Source organism: Lepisosteus platostomus, chromosome 2, assembly GCF_059453375.1.
Source record: "Lepisosteus platostomus isolate fLepPlt1 chromosome 2, fLepPlt1.hap1, whole genome shotgun sequence".
Classification (NCBI taxonomy): domain Eukaryota; kingdom Metazoa; phylum Chordata; class Actinopteri; order Semionotiformes; family Lepisosteidae; genus Lepisosteus; species Lepisosteus platostomus.
The window spans coordinates 2,863,609-2,882,524 of record NC_142612.1 but is presented as its reverse complement, the minus strand read 5'-3'; the positions used below and the strand labels follow the sequence as shown (position 1 = coordinate 2,882,524).

At 39.9% G+C, this 18,916-nt stretch overlaps 1 protein-coding gene across 9 annotated transcripts in view; it reads right to left on the bottom strand.

The window, feature by feature from the left end:
- Positions 1 to 18,916, bottom strand: part of pspc1 (paraspeckle component 1) — a 50,889-nt gene that overhangs the window by 28,299 nt on the left and 3,674 nt on the right. For 8 of the 9 annotated variants that reach the window (XR_015941208.1, XR_015941211.1, XR_015941209.1 and 5 more), the window contains exons 2-6: positions 15,922 to 16,223; positions 14,906 to 15,025; positions 13,165 to 13,361; positions 12,580 to 12,664; positions 9,103 to 9,208 (exon numbers count right to left, since the gene is read on the bottom strand). Coding sequence is in view for 4 of the 9 variants with exons in the window: in XM_088645494.1 (XP_088501620.1) it covers positions 9,103 to 9,208; positions 12,580 to 12,664; positions 13,165 to 13,361; positions 14,906 to 15,025; positions 15,922 to 16,223 (810 nt within the window). In the remaining 5 variants the exon portion in view is untranslated. The remainder of the gene's footprint in view (positions 1 to 9,102; positions 9,209 to 12,579; positions 12,665 to 13,164; positions 13,362 to 14,905; positions 15,026 to 15,921; positions 16,224 to 18,916) is intronic. The other variant, XM_088645456.1, reaches the window with a different exon arrangement.

The window sequence follows — 18,916 nt, the reverse complement described above, 5'->3', positions numbered from 1 at the left end:
AAAAAGATCTGCTTAGCATCCAACACAACTTATTACCATTTCAAGAATCTAAAAACAGATACAAACCTTGAAAACATTAAACGTAAAAGAGTTTCAGTGTGTGAAAAAGGCACCCAATTCCTTTATTTTATGACCTGTACTCTGAATGAGGTAAGGTGCTCAGAGGCAGTTGAAGGTATATATTAATATCGGACATCGAACACAAAAATAAGGGAAACACCCAGTCTTTTTTTTAGACCCACACTTTCGCATTTCATTCCAGATTGAAATAAAACAATACCTAGATCTGAATTGTAGTTTTATTAACCAACTAAAGGAACACTACTTTTATTTACCTGAAGGGAATTGTCCATCCATTGTTAGCATAACGTCATTAGAACACAGTTATAGGAGGCTCTCTCAAAAGAATTAAAAAAAATCTTTAAACACTTTAAACTGCATTATATGTTGGGAAACTAAATAGTGGATCATCTTTATTCCTCACTTAAACTCATTCTGTGGAATCACATTAACATTTCAAAAACAGAGGTATGGATTACAAACTTTTTTTTTTAGAGTAGATTAGGCCATTCCATTTAAGAGAACAGCAACTCAAAATTTCTTCTGGATTTCTTGATATTATTTCACAACTGCTTAAATGACGTTAAAACAGGTTAAAAACACTACTCAAAAAGTATCAGTTCTTTTTAAAACACTTTTAGCAAAACTGGCATTGTACATTATGCTGTTAAAGGTTTAACATGTAACACCTACTTTAAAATATTCAGGGTAAAACTGCCATATATACACTGCCATACACCCGATGTTAATTCTACTATTTCAAAACATACTTATGTAGTTTTCAAGCACATAAGCATAACAGATTTGCAAACATTCCCCTTTGATGCGCTTAATTGTTAGTTTTGTGCATAAAATGTCCAATTTAAAGTCAGCTCTTTGCAGATACCGAACCCTTATTTTCCCTGGTCACCCATTCTCATGTCCTGTCTATAGAGCAGATTTTAATTGCCAACCTCTGGAAAATCTCAGGTGCAACAGATGTGACTACCGGTTGGATGACAAGAGTTGCTGTAGGAGAGTGGCTTGTGATCATTTCAACTGCTTTTTATGCACAAGTGCAAAGGAACATGGGATTCTTTAAACAATGGGTTGCAGTGTCAAAACTAAGCAGTAAAAATTCCCCTTTAAGATATCTATTTGCAAATGGCAATACTATTTTTTTACTGCACAAATACATTATATCACATACAGGAAGAAAAGTATGGTGCTTGATGCAATGCAATCATCTCTTGAACATCTTCAGTGGGTTCATGTTTTAGATAAACAAGCTTTGATGTCTGGCTTAACACTTCAGAAGAGAAAAAAAATCAATTTTAATGTTTAGCGTTTCTGTATGTTTCCAAGAAGGCACTTGCATTGCAAGTAAGACTATTCGCAACTTCAATTTTAAAACTCAGCACACTGCAGATTTCTTTAAACATTGTATGATAAATCTTCCTCCATGCTGAGGCAAAAAAAAAAAAAGATGAACAAGCATCCATACAGAAATTGTAATTCAAAAATGTAAGGTAAACAGCACACTTAGTCAGGAATTGTTTTAAAAAGTGGTATAAAAAGCCCTGTTCTAAACAGTTTAACACCAACTTTTACCCAATCACCACCCTCATTTGAGAGTTGGCACCACACAAACCCGTAGCTGTTACTTCCTCCCTGTGTGAATTAACTGCTGATGGGAAATCCTGTGAAGAATGTGGATACAACCACTCCAAGCTGAATGACAGCACACACAAGGATGTGTGATCATTTCTAAAACTTATAAGCAGTAGGCATTAGCAGTAGCCTTTACCCACCTGCAGAGATAAGTACATTTCTTTTATGAAGAGATTTAAAATGACCACAAAGGGAATTTTTATTGCCACTTGAAATTGACATCTTTTTAAATAACCTAACAAATCCTTAAATGGTGCTTTTTATCTAAAAGGGTGCCGAAGCACTTTACATATATGAAGGAACACGCTACACTCAACTGGGCCACTATTGGCCTGCAAGTGCCTCTCTCCACCATAACAGACCAGGTGGAAAAGTAAGGCATTTGGCCACCTGAAATAAGGGGGAACTGAGGAAGGCCAGACTGTGCAAGTACAAAATTTAGCTTGGACACCAGTGTTAACTGCTCTAAGAACAGTACACTAGAATTTGTAACGGCCCCAGTCAGAACTTCGTGTTAACCAAAGGATAGCAAAATGTCCTTGAACACTTTTAGTGAACTGTCTTATTGGTCCACCAACCCCAATTACAGCAGCCACCTGGTTTTCCTTGGGGGATCTCATCACAATACTGACCTGGGTCAGTCTAGTTTATCTTTTGAGATAAGGCGAGATGGTGGTAATGATACTGATGCATGTTCGAAGTTAAAATATTTACTGCCCTAAGGCTGTGCTGAAGTGACTTTTAACTTTGTTTTCCACAGAGCCAGATTCCATCCTAGGCTGGACATCTGAAATACAGTATGGCTTCCTGTTAATTCACGCCAACAAGGTAGTGCCTGAAATAAAACATGAATGAGTCGCTAACTCTGACTCTGTAAAATTAGCACATTTCTTCATAACTTATTTCCAATTTCATCCAAAATATCACTGCGAGTTGAAAACCCAAGAAACATAACCCGGAATATTATAGCAGGGTCATACACAAAAAAGGCTGGTTGTGGAAATGGACATTTCTAAATGGGGAAATCACACCTGTGGAGTTTTGTAAGACTAACATCTTTTAGTGGAATGTGGGTGAACAGATTTTTTTAAGACAAAAAACATGCAAAAGATTTGATGGCAGTTTTCGGAGCCAAGAAAAGAACTCATGAATATCAGGTTACAAACAAAGGAAAGGACTTGAACCCAAGATGCAAAATATTTTCATAAATCCACAAAAGTAAAAAAAAATCATACAATCTTTAAGGAAAAATAAATAAAGTACTAGTTACAATTATAAAGAATTTAATAAGGAGTTACATTTGTCTTATTTGTCCATTATGCTTGCTTGTCAGGGTATGTATAAAGCTTTCTAAATTTACTGTGCAGTTGTACCACTAACAAACAATGAAAATATGTATAATTTTTATTTTAAATCCTTTTCAATCATAACTCCCCCCACCAAAGTTTGGACGTTAATATTTTTGACTTGAGCTTTCTGTACGGGGTTGAGATGAATCATCAAAAGAACAGGTGCAAAGTCTAAATGTGGCAGGAAGCTTTACTAATACATTTACCCTGCTAGAAATTCACTCGCGTTCACACTCAAAGGTGGGGAAAAAGGAGGCTTCAGTCCAAGGTCATCGTCTTGGCCCACATCTCAACTATAAGGCTATCAGAAAATATAATTAAAAGTTGGCAAACTACTCACTGTAGCCAACACATTACTAGTCAAGCAGAAGTTGCAGTGTTTTTAAGCAATGCATAAACAATGAAACTTGAAAGCACTGCTCTAATACCATGCTGTACCTTAAGAGAAATCAGTTGTAATGACACACTTGGTGCAAGGAGTTAGGGCACCACTCAAGATCTTAACTTTTAACCCTCAGAGAATCATGTGAAGATGTAGATCCTCTTGATATCACCAAGTTAACTTTTATTCAGGATCATTTGCAACATAACAGCACTTCATGGTATGCAAGTTTAAAAACTGGATAAAATGATTGCTCACACGAGTTCTGACACATGTAAAATGCAAATTAACCGATTTGGGTAACTGAATTAGGGAGGTCACACATTTTGAATAAACATGGATAAACCTTCAAAAGTAAAGATCAACTAATGACTCATTGAAAGCACTTAGAGCAATTCTAAAGAACAAAGACAAAAAGTTAATACAATCACCACACTTGCGAAGCTGGTCCAAAAATATGAAAAAAGATTCATTCATAGTCAGGCAAGAAGAAATACTTCAGAGAATATCAGGGGATTATGCATCTGATAAAACCACACTAGGAATAACAATGATTAAAATATAAAAGAATCTTAATATAAAGCTAAATAATATAAATGGAAAATGGGACATTATGTGGAGTACAAATAAATTCACTGGAATATCCTAGAGTTCCTTGACTATTAGCAAAACCTTAGAATGCAGTATTGTAAAATTAACACAATACAAATGAAGACTACAGATCCATCCATTTAAAATGCAGGCCTGTTAGATTTTAAAAAATGAAGTAAGTGAGGATAAAAGTACATGCATCAGACCATGCAATCGACATAAAAGATGAATTTCAAAGTTACATGCTTTACAAGGCTTAACTTCTTATAGAAGCATCTATAAGTTTCGATTCGAAAAGGATCATGAGGATTACAATTTAACTCCATAAACTTGGATAATAATGTGAATGGAGAAAATAGCCCTGTTCCCCATAGAAGTAAATAAAAGGGATGAAAAGACAGGAGTTGGATTAACACATACTCTGAACAAAGTGACAGGTGGAGTGTAGAATGTGAACTGAAGATGTATATAATTTGTTATGAAAGCAGACATGTAGAGTAGGTACAGATATGCAAGGACATTGTAAAACAAATGTTAAACGCAAAAGATAGAATCTCCAGATGAACTATTTAAGCTATAATATAGTAGGGTATAGACAGCACCCTTTGGAAAAAAAAGATAAGTAATGTACTAGATTAGTACTGATTAAACTAGCTAAACAGGCAAAAAACACTGAGATGACAAAAAGACTTATACCATGCAACATCCTATGTAAGATATAGAATTGCATGGATGCACATACTGAAAAGCACATACTAGTGAAAGATGAAAGAAAATGTTATAGTCTTAAAGGTGAATGGAAAGGTATGACAATGGTGGTTTGAACGCCTTGAATGGAATAGACGGTAATGATTGCAGAATTGTTTACAATGTAATTCTTGGAGCACAACTGGACATACAGTAATAGAAAAACTAGTAAAAGTAAATTCAGATGTGCTAGCATTACTTAAATGACTCGACTAAAGTAGCTTTCACTCTCATTCCATACTTATGTCTGTGTGTATAAAGGTTCGCACACATTGTGACATTCTTCAGGAATGTATTGGAACAGTTTTTGTAAACACCATTAATTTTAGAAATATGTGGAACCCCTTGTAAACATAGAAGATCACTATAAAAACAGGATATTAAACCCTTCCCATATTATTACAAAGGGATACAAAATAACTTCAGTTCTAAGGCAGTATTGCACTATGAATTTCAACTGCTGTCAGAATAAGTACTCAGACATGTCTCATAGAAATTTGCTTCTGGGACAGTAAAAGTGCCCAAAATACAGAAATTAAGTTAAATAAACTAGAAAACTGACTCATACAATTGTTTGATTTCAAAACGTCTGCTTAAAAATGTTTAAAATACTTTTATGTTTATGTTCATACAAACTTTTTATATTACAATGGTGCAAAGGTCTCGTATTAAAATATCTGCTTTAATTCAATTCTCCCAAAATTGAGTTAGTCATTGGACTACCAATCACTGTGGAATCCACAACACAAAAAATAAAGCTTGATTAGAGCATACTTACCATCATAAAAATAACACTGGCTAAGATGGTACAAACAACTCTGAAATACTAAATTTCATTATTCTAGAATGCACTCAGATCATCAAACTCTTCTACAGTAAGCTTCCATAGCACATATATGATGTTTAGTCTGAAAGCTTTGTTTATGCACAAGCCTCCTCCCCCTTGCATATCTCCTGATCAGAATTCCTACTAGTTTCAGTCCTTTACGTTTACTTATTAATGCTGGTTCTGAGGACAATGTATTTCTATACAGCCAGCTTATTGATCCTAGGTATAGCACAGTGGAGTGAAAGCAGTTTAATAAGCCACTTTCCGCCGTCAGCCTTTATGATCTTTAGGTAACAATGAAAGAAAAAAGTCACAAAGTTAGGCACAGTATTACAAGACAATATGGCACTATACATCGATAACCCACTTTCAAAAGAAACTCCAATGCCACTATAATACATTTTTGGAAAAAAAAATTAACTTTAATTTGCTAAAATTCTAAACTGTTTTAATTAAGAAAATCTCTAAAAAATGGTTTCCCAACCCAGTAAGAAAGTAATATGGAAATCTACAGTACTAAACCATTTCTGTGATTCAAATGTCAAAACAGCTTTGCCATTTATAAAGGGAAGCTGTTAATAAGAGACTGCTGAATAATACCAGGTAGAAAGGAATGGTTGTATAAATCAATATCATGACATTACACACAAAATACTGCATACAAGCATTAAAGGACTAATGTCTAGTTAAAGTTTTGATGAACATTTTTGGAATGAAGTATGCAGTTGTTCTACATGCTCATTATGAAGTAAGGTGTTTTTTTTTTTAAATTATGGTGGAAAAGGACACAGGGTAAATCAATGTGTATCTGTGTATTTTTCAGTAATAATATATACCCACAGAAATAGTCTCGAAATCTCAAAATGTGTCTTGCGTCTAAGAACAGAATATTTAATAACAACACACCTCCCAAGAAAAACAAATTATGTTGTTTTTGGCAGTAAGAGGTTTTTCCAAGCTCAAGATCATTTCTCTTAGGAAAAAAATCCTTCAATAAAATAGAGGGATAATTTCAACCAACAATCTAAATAATATCAAACATGTAGTTAGTGCATGTTTTGGTCATACTGAATGCAAAACTTTCACAAAATCAGACATCAGAATCTTACTCTTTACTTTTCACTTTACTTTCAATCTTTATTTTACTTTTCACTTAAGTAAAAAAATACCATAAGGCTTTTTTACATTAACTGAAAAGAACAGCTGCAGATAAACATCCATTCCTGGTATTTCAGGGATAGATTTTAGATACAGTAATTCCCCAATTTATGGAAAGGGGAATTTGTACAAAGGAATACTCTGAGATGGGAATAAACGTTAATTAAAATATAGTTTTAACCTGCATCTAAAACTGCACACTGCGTATTTTAGAACAAAACACTGCAAATTACCTACAGTAAAATCCATCATTTGTTTCGGAAACCACCTTTAACTTCAGTCCATTTCAGGCAGCAGTGTACGCTGAAGCCTAATTTCATCACATCACAAAAGCCAAATTAAGCTGGACCTGGATGGTGACGAGATGGACAAACTCTTTCCACTGGACCCCAGTATGGTGACCAGAAATCATCGTTTGGCTAAAATGAGGTTCTGACTACTTGATCATTATGGATTACCCAAAACTTGTCCTGGTTAAGTTCTCCCTGTATCTGTTGTGGAGTGAGGCACACAGCGATTGCTGTGCACCACTGAGCTGGGTGTCACACTGACAAGTCACATGTAAATTACTTTGGGATGGGAAACACTATTAAAAGGTAAGGAATTAAACACATTATATTGTATGCACAATGCAAACAATTCGTAACAGACCGTCAATCAACACATTCAGCATTTTATTCACAAGCGGCGACTAAATGTCTTAGTGAAATTGTACAGCACGTGCATAAACTATTCAAATTATTTTTCACAGATTGTTTCACGAAATCCCTTAAAAATGAAAACATGTAAGAGAATGGAACTTCTTGTGCTAGCTTTGGATTGTACAAAGGCGAAGATATGCAATTCAACGGAAAGTTATTACACAGACACCAGTGGGGGGGGATGAAATTGTTTTCATTTTTATCAGACCTTTTAAGAGCTTCACCCCTGTATCTGTTAAGCATCCTGGCAGTGGCAGCATAAGTGCAAAGGTTCTGTAAAGCATTTGCTATCAGAGCAGAAGTAAAACTTAGTTTAAGTGTCTGAGGCTAGTGCAAAACAGGCCTCATGTCACATACAGCGGGGAAAATAAAGGACAGTGAAAACAGCTTTGTGCAACATTGTGCATCTGTTGCACGGTAGGATGAAAAACCCGTCCTATAAGGACATTAGCTAATTCTGTATACAAAGAGTACAGGGAGAAGATTACATTGTAAATGTATGTTACATAGGAGAATCCCGATTTTGTTTTGTAGGCCTGTATGTATATAATGGCATGAAATGAAGAAACTTCCATTTAGAGAATTGTCACTTGCAAAAAAAGATTTCATAGAACATTAAATTCTGCAAATCGAGGAATTACTGTATCGGACATCCAACTTGGAACGGACCATTTTAAAAACATCTATACATAATTTAATTATTGGCAAATAGAATCCTTTTCTATGAAGATGTCCTACATTTTTTACTTCGGCTACCCATAATGAGTAATTTACAACAGGAAAAATGCCCATCCTGTTCATATAGCAGCCCAGGTTATATTCCAAGCTCTCGAAATACCAAGTACAGAACTAAACCCACGGGATACCACAGCTTCTGCTTGCGGTTCTTTAGCAGGCCACACTGGCACAGCTGACAATACAGCATCTACTGCTGTAAGCCATGAGTCTACGCTTTCTAACTTCTTTAAGGAAACTATAATAATGATAATCATATCATCATTTAATGGCATCATCAGGATAAGAAGTCTATCATTCAGTGTGCAGGCAGGAAGCAACTTTTCAATACTTCTTGATCAATATCGCAACTACTTGATCGACTCGTTTGAGCCTCTCAATAGCTTTGGCCACAATAAAAGGTGTACTGTACTGCAGAAAAATGTGTAGCTGTGCACCTTCACTCAAAACTGACTAAGAGTTACTTTACATGTAAGGGACAAACTTCGACATGAGCACATCTGACGCCATTTCTATAATGAAAGCTGACATATATGCTGGAACCACAGCATAACAGCCACTTAACCTACATGCGTAGTGTGACAGCTACAAAACAAATGGCATGAATTTCAGCCCCTGTTGACTCAGTTATGGGAATAGGCACTTGTTAAGGGGCTTGTCTAAAAACAGGAAGGTGGGCATTGTTTTCTTGACATCCGATCTGTGGTGTTCCAGAAAGATGCGCTCGAAACACTAAAACAGACACTCAATTACACGACAGGTCTCCTTCTCAAGTTTGCGAAAGACAAATGTTCACCACAGCACACGGGAGGGGGGAGCACATCAGCTCGGGGCTCTCCTTGGCAGCCAACACCCCTCAGGTTCGGTTGGGCCCCGGGAGAAGGTCTGCCTTGTACTCACGTTATCCATGTAGTTGGGCTTGAACCCGTCCTGCTGCCGCCTCAGCTCGTCCTGCTCGCGCTGGCGCATCAGCTCCTCCTCGCGGCGGCGCCGCTCCTCCTCGTGCCTGCGGACACAGCGGGAACGCCGCCGGTCAGGACAGGAGCCCGGAGCCACCAGACGGGCCTGCAGACACGCTCCACCCCCCTTCCCCGGTGCGCAAAGCGGAACGGTTCCCGCCGAGAGCCGAGCCTCCGCGCCGGACACCGTGAGAGGAACGGTAGTCGCTGCACTGCTACGTGCCATACAACACCGCCAGCATGATAGCAGCACGGCGGATCACATTTTACCAATGACAGATGTTGCTCTCCAATTTCACAGAACTGTCAGAAATACAATCTCCTGTTTACAAGAGACATGTTCAATACAAGTCTTTCTTCCCCCCGTTGTATTTGCTCTACGGCACCGAGGACAACGTTAACTTTGTGTGGCACAACAAGCCATGCACTTCTGCATTACTGTGATTTTACAAAGACCTTTAACAGGGTCCATGTTTTGATGTAGTTTCAATTACTCATTTGTAAACAAGTTAATTTTAATTAGCAATGTTTTCATATTTTGCACAGAGCACGGTAATCTAATAGATGTTAAGTAAAAACATTAAAAAACACCTAATTGTACCGCATCCAGTGTGTTTGTCTTCTTGGCTCCAGTTTGATGTATTCTGTACAGAGATTTAGAAACTGTAGCAATACTGTTTTCGCAAGTAAAAAGATACTTAGAAAGCAATGTGCAGCCACAGCGTTTACACAGCAAGATTATATCACTGGTATTTTCAAACAGGATATGTCAGCTTCCATTGCAGAGACTGCTAAACTGGGTGACTTCGTGTTGTCTTTGATGTCTTAAAGTTTTTGCAAAAACAGCACTAAAATATTTATGATCACATTAAACCATTGTATTTAAGGCATTATAATATATTTCTTTTTTAATCATATTAAATCCTATTTTAAATGGAATTGGTAATATTTCCTTTAACCATGTTATAAGTACTTGCGCTTATTTAGAGATTATCTGACCACAGTGACTTGGAATAATGTCTTACAATTGCCAGAAATGACATCATAAAGCCTGTGTAGCATTATAAAACATTCAGAGGTTAAGAGAACAGAGGATCAAAAACAATAAAAAAACAAAATAACCAATTAATAGTAAGTAAATGTCAGTCATTTAGGAAAAACTAAAGCGCACCCCGAGCTGAACTTATTACATACTAGTACGTGTACATTGACTCACGGTCAGATTTGCCATCGCTGCCATACTGAAGACACTCAAATTTAAATGTAGTACAAACTGTGATTCTACTACAAAGCTCTCAGTACTATATAGAAGTCTGTCCGATACCGAGATATGGATGCAACACAAGTTAAAAGTGAATAGAAATGAGACAGTTTATGCCCCCAACATCAAATCTGGAAAACGGTAGACTTTCATACCCCCAACAAAACAGAACAAAAACATGAAACAAAGATTTACAGACTGGATAATGTTACTTGCTAAAAAAAACTGTGTTAAGAAAAGAAGGCACAGCACCCGTTATGTGACTGCCAGTGATAAGTTCTTATCTGATTTAACATTCTTACACTTGAATGACAGTCAATCTAAAAGCTTAACATCAGAATAACCACTTTTATTAGTTTAAAAATTTCTAGACCACTTATACCCCTTTGGATTCTATTTAAATAAATGTCCTTGTCCTCAACACAATTTTTGCAGTAACATAAGAGGCTGATCAGGGCCAGGGCTGTGCCTGGTTTATAAAAGGCTTGTGTTTTAGAGATGTCACAGAACACTGTCCCTCTTCTCCTACTCTGGGAGGTTAGGTTTTCCTTTATTTCAAAACTATACTAAACTGTGAGGTGACTTCTTACACCCCTATAAAACTTTTAACCTTGAAAGTTCTACACAAAGCGTACTCATATCGGTCATAATCAATCCAAAAGGTTCACAGCCATTCACACCCATGTAGCCAGTATTTTGTAAAGCCTCCTCTGGCACGGATTCCACTGACTAGATGCCTCCTGTAGTTTCATGAGGCTCCTGCTTATCAGAACACGGATTTCTGACCATTCTTCCACACAGGATTGTTCCAAGTCCTACACACCCTTTGGTTTCCATGTGTGAACTGCCACCAAACCACAAATCTCTCACTACACATAGGTCCGGAGATTGAGATGTTAAGTTGAGAACCTTTCAGATCCTTCAATGTTTTCAGCTCCTTTTTAACACCAGCGTATTCAGTTGAGTTCAGTTAAATACGCCCTGTGGCACCCAGGGGTAATTCACAGAGTGTCATAGGCTCTTGATCACCCCAATGATCCTTAGCACTTGTAGATTCATCAGGAACTACTGCCACATTGTCGAGATGTTTTAAGCGGTTATTTTTGTGCAAATCAGCAATCTGAGTAAACCCTCCTTGCTGTGCTGAAAAGCTGTAGAAACTGCCCAAACATTTCCTACTTGTAAAGAAATGCATGTATCGCTAAAATATCTACAACTATGTAGTTGCAATTGCAAAACATCCACTTCACCAGATGGATACTGGTGCACTCATTTACTTTTCATGTATACAAACACACTTTATTTGTACTAATCTTTAACACCATTTTAAAAGATTTATCATAATTAAGTGCTACTGGTCGAATTACAGTTTCCATGTTGATAATCAAAGTATTGCCAAGATTATTTTCCCTATGGTGTTGCCTTGAGGATAACTGAACTATTGTATAGCAGCCCCAAAGGTCTCATGGTCAAAGAAATCCCAGGCCCAAATAAAGTATACACAGTTTACTCAGTCGTCATCCCATTCCAAGTCTCTCAGACAAATCAAGAAACACTTGGTGACCTGCACAGGTGAATAGGTTCTGGAATTGGGATAGGACATGGAATTGCATATCCTGCTGGGAGCATTAGGCAGGAATAAGGGTGACTATGTGAAAAGAAGGCACTCCAGCAGAAAAAGGCAAGTAACGGTAAAAAGGAGAACACAGAGAGTGATGCTGATGACATCCGAGAATTGTTATGCTGAGGTGATGCAAGCAGTGATTTTCAACAATGAAATATTCTTCATGTTTACATGAAGGTGGTGCTTGTTTATCATGTACAAAATTAGAATATTTAATGACATTGCCACACTGGAATAAATTTAAGTTTGTCACAAACTTTACTAGATCAAAAACAATAATCACTGACATCCCTAACATAAAGTAAAAAAAACATCTCTCCGTTTGTATTCTCTGCTGAACAGTCTTATGTACTTTATAAATAGATCTGAATGCGTCTAATTTTAGTTTCAATATGCTTTATGATGAAATGCGTATTGCCCTTAAGACCGGATCAATGCGATGCATGTTTCATGTTCTAACACTTTATCTAGTTACTTAATCCAGGATTGAGTCAATTCCGACCAGGTTTTTCTGTTGCATCGTAAAACAATACCTCATTTCAATCTGCTTGCGTTTTTGGAGTTCTTGATTTCTCAGTTCCTCCAATCGTCTCAGCTCTTCCTGGCGCCTCATGAGATCTGTCAAAACGAAAACATTCACATCTCTCAGCAGATCACCAGACCTCCAAAAATCACAAATCACTATCGCGTTTCAGAAAAAACGATCGGGGGGTGTAAGAAACCTTGAGAAGTGAAAGCTATATTACCGCAGTGGGACATTTTTCTAAAATTCTAAACCAGTTTTCTAATATCGCGGATATATATGAGAAGAGCTGTTTAAAATGAAAACGGAAAATAAAGATCTCAAACAATCATGACTGCCGTGACCGTGTACAAGCCATCACTTAGAAACCGCTTCAGTCTTGACCAAACTGAGTTGTTTTTCTTTATTCCGAGATGCCAATTTCATGCCCTCCCAGTTCTGCACTTAGGGGAAGCGGCGGAGTCGGTACAGCTGACCGACACCAGCAGTGCCGCCGGTGAACTCCAGGCTCCTCGGGAGCCGCGGGCAGGTGGCCTGGGAACGGGGAAAAAGCGGGGATCTTCCCGCTGGCCTGCTGGGCAGCGCTGGGCCTTACCCTGCCTCATGAGCATGAGCTGGTGCTCGTGGCGAGCCGCCTCCATCTCGGCCTCCAGCTTCTCCTTGGCCTCCCGGATGTTCCGATCCACCTGCTCGCGCTGCTGCTTCTCCATCTCGTCCAGGGCCTTCCAGCGGGAGGAGTACTCGAACTCGAACGTGCCTGGCTGGGCGAACCGAGGCGGCTGCTCCCTCTCCCTGGCAGGAAACAGATCGCGCCCGTTACAGGAAGGACACCCGTCGGCAGACGTCAGGCTTTCGGCCTGTTTGCGTAGCTCTTCGTGTGAATAAAACTCTTTCACTGGCAAATTACTGAGAAGTCTGAACTGCCTCACTCAGGAAAAAAAATATTTTTCAATGCATCAACACTATTGATATTCACCAAATATGAATATCTTCTCTTTGAGGTTAGAAAGAAGTTCACAGACAACAGGAGGCCGTCACGCCCATTTGGTAGTTAACAGCGGACTGAATCAAGTGAGTGCTGTCCCTCACCGCAAGGGGAAGTCTAAACCTGGCCTCAGACTAGTTACCTCTTCTACTGCACCAAAACGAAGAACAGGCTAGGCAATTTGGTCTTCTTTTTACCACACCATGCTTAACAAAGCACTAAATATATTAGCAGTTTCTACATGCTAAGAAGAGAAAAACCTCAATATTTGCAATTTCGCCTATTTCCACATAATTTTTAAGCGAGTAAACTTACTTTATCAATTACTGCTGCGCTGTTATAATATGTTACTGCACAGCGGCGCTACATTTGTAAACTGGAACAAAAACCATGTAAAGCGAAAATGGGCTCTACAGAGATTTTAAAAAATGCAACAATCCAATTTGTTTGCACATGTAATAACTTGAATAGTAGTCAGAAAATGAAGCTTCAAGCTTACGGTAATCATTTTCATCAAAAACATCAACAATTACTAATAGTTTTCCTGATGTAGCTAACAGTAATAAAAAATATCACAAGGGAAATGTATGATCATGCGAGTTGTGGAATCATACCGTATTTTTCCCACAAGGTATTAAGTTCTGTGTCCTTGAAAACCTCAACAAACCTAACCCTTGTAAGTATCAAGGTCTTACTGTCCTTTTAATTGTTTTCTATGCTGTCACGCATGGTGCAACTGAATTCAAATTCGTAGAAGCCCTATGAAAAAAACCTTCCAAATTCAATGCAATGTACAAAAAGATCTCAATCTGCATCGCCAGCTAAGCGATACAAACCTAACGTTATATGGAATTAATTCCCAATATTTGTTCTTGTACACAGTATCCAATGCACTGCACTAAGGTAAGAGGTTCTCCATCTCAATCCTGCTCCTGGACTATTTCATTCTGCCGGCTATTGTCCGGCTGGGCCCTACATCGCTAACTGTGGCCTAAGACTTTTACTCTGCATTCAGTTGGGTCTGACAAACTCCCTAAATCACATACAAATCCAACAGCTTCAGCAAAGACAACTTGACCTGCCACCACCATTTCTGTCCCTACTGCAATGTCAGCTTTGTTAGGCTTCTACTATTGACTGCTCCAGGAGAACAGATACAGAACTCCGATACAGACTGCAACATGGCTGCAAGATAAAGACACCCTGCTGGGCGTGTCGTGCTGACAGAGTAAAATAAAAATGAAGGGTCCGATCACATATAAAACACTGGATCAACTGGGGAACACAATCTTATTTGGGACTGATTGAATAAAAGTACAAACGGATATTTTAACATTCATAAAACACATACTTGTGGTACTGTGCTGTTTTTTGCAACAGCTTTTCTGGAAGACCATCCTCATCATCAAACTGTTCTGTTGGTTCGACAATGGCAGGACGTGGAGACCTGGAGACAGAGTAGGCACATTGCCTTAAGATTCATAGAAAAAATCAATAGGATGAAGGATTGTCGTTCAACATTGTAATATATTCCATTATGTATTACATAACATATACAGTGCCTTGCAGAAGTATTCAGCCCCTTAACCGATTCTCTCATTTTACTGAATTACAAATTCTACACTGAAAGCTTGTTCTCTGTGATATTTTTATTTCAAAGCACTGAAACGCGAAATTAATGATTTAAAGTTACATTGTTTTAAGTTAGAAAATATTATTGAGAAAAATAAAAACCTGAAATATGCTGTTTGCATAAGTATTCAATCCCCACATTTAATATTTTGTAGAGCCACCTTTTGCAGCAATAACAGCTTTAAGTCTTTGGAAATAAGTTTGCACCAGCGTTGCACACTGTTCAGGAGTGATTCTGGCCCATTCTTCCAGGCAGATGTGCTCCAGGTGGTTCAGGTTAGTCGGGTGAGGCTTGTGCACCGCAGTTCTCAAACAGTGCCACAGATTCTCAAATGGGTAGAGATCAGGGCTTTAACTGGGCCACTGTAGGATATTCACCTTTTTGTTCTTGAGCCACTCCAGGGTTACCTTGGCCTTGTGTCTGGGATCATTGTCCTGCTGAAAGATTAACTTTCTCCCAAGCTTCAGCTTTTTTTACCAGACTGAAACAGGTTGTCTTGCAGTATTTCTCTATATTTTGCACCATCCTTTCTTAAGAAGTTATTTTTCTTAAGAACATTTTCTAACAAAACAATGCCACATTAAAATAATTTAAATTTTCAGTGCTAAGAAATATAAATATCACAGAGAACTAAGTTTCAACGCAGGATTGGTAATTCAGTAAAAGGAGAGAACTGGTCAAGGGTCTGAATACCTTTCAGAGGGTCTAACAGCCAATGGCAGGGGTGCACTTACGTGGTCAGTAAGAACGCTCCCTCTGCACACCGGTCCAGGGCTTTTCGTGCGGCGGGTTTTGCAGCGAACTCCACGAAACCCTTGCCAGTGGGTCGGCCGCGGTCATCCACGACTACAATGGCTCTCTCCACGGGACCAAACTGCGCAAAGGCCTGTTCCAGCAGCTCGTTGGACACCACGGGAGAGAGGTTCCGGACGGTCAGAGCAGCGCCGTGGGTGGCGAAGCGAATGCGTAGGGGTCTGTTCCTCAAGATCATTCCATCTAGCTCAGCTTTCGCAATCTCGGCCAGAGTCCGGGTTTCCTAAAAACACAACAAACAAAAAAAGACTTCCAGTAACACCATTACTATCCCGCACCTCTATAAGCCAGAAGACAAACGTCCCAAACGTTTTAACACCTTTAACGCAGTTGACAGAGCAGTACGGTCAGTTCCTTATCAACTTAAAAAGATTACTTTTTATTCTCTCTAAAGTAGAAAATATTCATTAAGAGGTCTCCAGTCTTCAGGCATAGGACTTAGGCCCCAGAATACTTTCTTTGACTTCACAGCAGTGTTTGAAAACCTTTTTAGAACACTACTACCTGTGATGAGAGCTGTGAGTGGACTAATGAAGAGGCAGACTGTGGCTTGAAGAGCCGACACATTGATGTAAAAAGCTGCAGCTAGTTAACGGCAAATACCACTGCATGAAGAAAACAGTCAAAATCAAATACTTATTTCACTTAACATCCAAAAAGGCACTACACAAAAGAACTGAATGCAGAATATCCCTTGATCCTGCAGTAAAGCTCGTCAGCTGGTATCTGATCCAAATCCTGACGTCAAAGAAAAACTTAACATTTGGACGTGAAAAAAAATCAAGTATAATTTAAAAAAAACTCAAAACTATATACAATAAATCACAGCGAATAACTGAACTTGGGTTCCTATTGACATTTTAAATACCTGCCTCTAAAACATCGATCTATAGTTGGATTTCACCTCTTTTAAAAAAAAACAATGAAACTTTCAACCTCCTTCATTACTAGCAGAATCTCGATCGATAGGCAGACATCCCTGTACTTTAAAAACGTCAATCCAATGTCAAGATCTGCACAGGGTCTGCAACGGAGCACAGGGTCGGCAAAACACCACTTTTCACTCCGCACAATGTCAGTCACCAACTGAAATCCCCATACCAGGCCCACCCCTGCTTTCCCACATTACAGTTTCTTCCAACAAATTCCAGTTTTCACACGTCCTTTACAAGAGAGACATCAGTCGGTACCAGAACTTTAGAGAAGCATCAGGAATCATCTTAACATCCCATCTATTCCGACGGAGCAGAGGCTCTGAGGCTCAGGATCTGTGCCTGAGGCTGGAAGGTTGCCGGTTCGTATCCCGCGGCCGGTAGAGGAATCCTACTCCGTTGGGCCCCTGGGCAAGGCCCTTAACCCCAGCGACACACAGGCAGGGAGAGAAGCTGGGGGTCAGAGCACAGGGTCAGCCATTTATACAGCACCCCTGGAGCAGCTGGGGTTAAGGGCCTTGCTCAGGGGCCCAACGGAGTAGGATTCCTCTGCTGGCCGTGGGATACGAACCGGCAACCTTCCAGCCCCAGGCGCAGATCCTGAGCCACAGAGACACCGCACATGTGTCCAATGCGTAACTAAAATCTTCCTAGGAAGCCAACTGCTGGCATGTTCCAATACATAATCAATATTACACAGAAGCCTAAACCACCACACGTTCCAATTTAGTCCACAAAAGGCGTTAGCTTTACACCTGCGTATAAACAAAGGGGGCAAAAAAAAAGGACACTCTAAGGTTAAAGGAGGCACAGCAGATATAAAGAAGCAAGTGCTTCCTCACGGGTGTTGTTTAAGATCTAACACAGTAAGAGGAGACCCCTGTGACTGGGGCGTGTTTGCCAGGAGAGTCGGTGACTCAGACAGCTCAATGCCGATGGTTCCACCAGCGACGGGACGCAAGGTCGGGTCAGAAAGGAACTCGGATGGACCGGCAAAGGGCAGCAGATGGAAGCACATACACAGACTGCAATACCTGCACGCAAGTCCAACGTGCGGGACAAAACGGGCAGGCCACCGCAGATCGACCGACTCCGACCTCCAACCTGGGGCACGGGCAGTCAGGTGCATCAGAGGCCGGCGAGCCAAGAGCTCCAGAAAGGGATACCCGATACCTGAGCTGGGGTGAATGAACTACACGCTAGGCTAGGCACATGAGCCAGCCCAGTGGCACAGCAAGCACAGACAATGGACTACTGAGCCGTGAAGAAAAGCGAGATGGCCAGATGAACTCTCCTTTACCATACAAAAACGGACACCTCTGAATTTGATTTCAAAAGCCGAGGGGGCTGGTGGCTCTGTGATGCTGTGGGGCTCTGTTCCTGGCATCGTCTGGGTGCACCCATTCCTATAGAAGGCAAGCTCTGCCGACTGTGACAGAAGGGTACCGAGTGACCATCTTCACCCCATGTGGCTCCATGTCCTTCCCGCCAGCAGGGGTGTCTTCAGGAGTGACAGCGTCTCCTTTCACGGAGTGCGTGGTCGGGTGAGCAGGACTCCGCTGTCATGGCCTCCTCAGTCTCCGGAGCTGATCCCAGTCAAGCATGTATGGGACACTATGGAACGATGCCCGTGACAGCGTTTTCACACTCCGTCAACCAGACCTAGGCTGACGGACTTTCTCGTGGCAAAACGGTGCTGCAGCCCTCCTACAGACTTCCAGACACTGGAAGACTCTATATTACAGTGCATAGAGACCACAGTGGTCTTCTAGACCACAGAGACCACAGTGGTCCTGCCTACTGAATGACGTCAGTGTTCACATTTCTTGTCAGCCATCCGTTTGTTCAATGATGGCTAAATAAGTTCACAAATGAAGATGTTCAATTTCGTTTTAGCAGTGTGGCACAAAGCCTTACCTGAAAGCTTACTCCTTGCAAACATCACACTGCAAAGCCTTACTACTCATTTTCCTACGTGGATCTT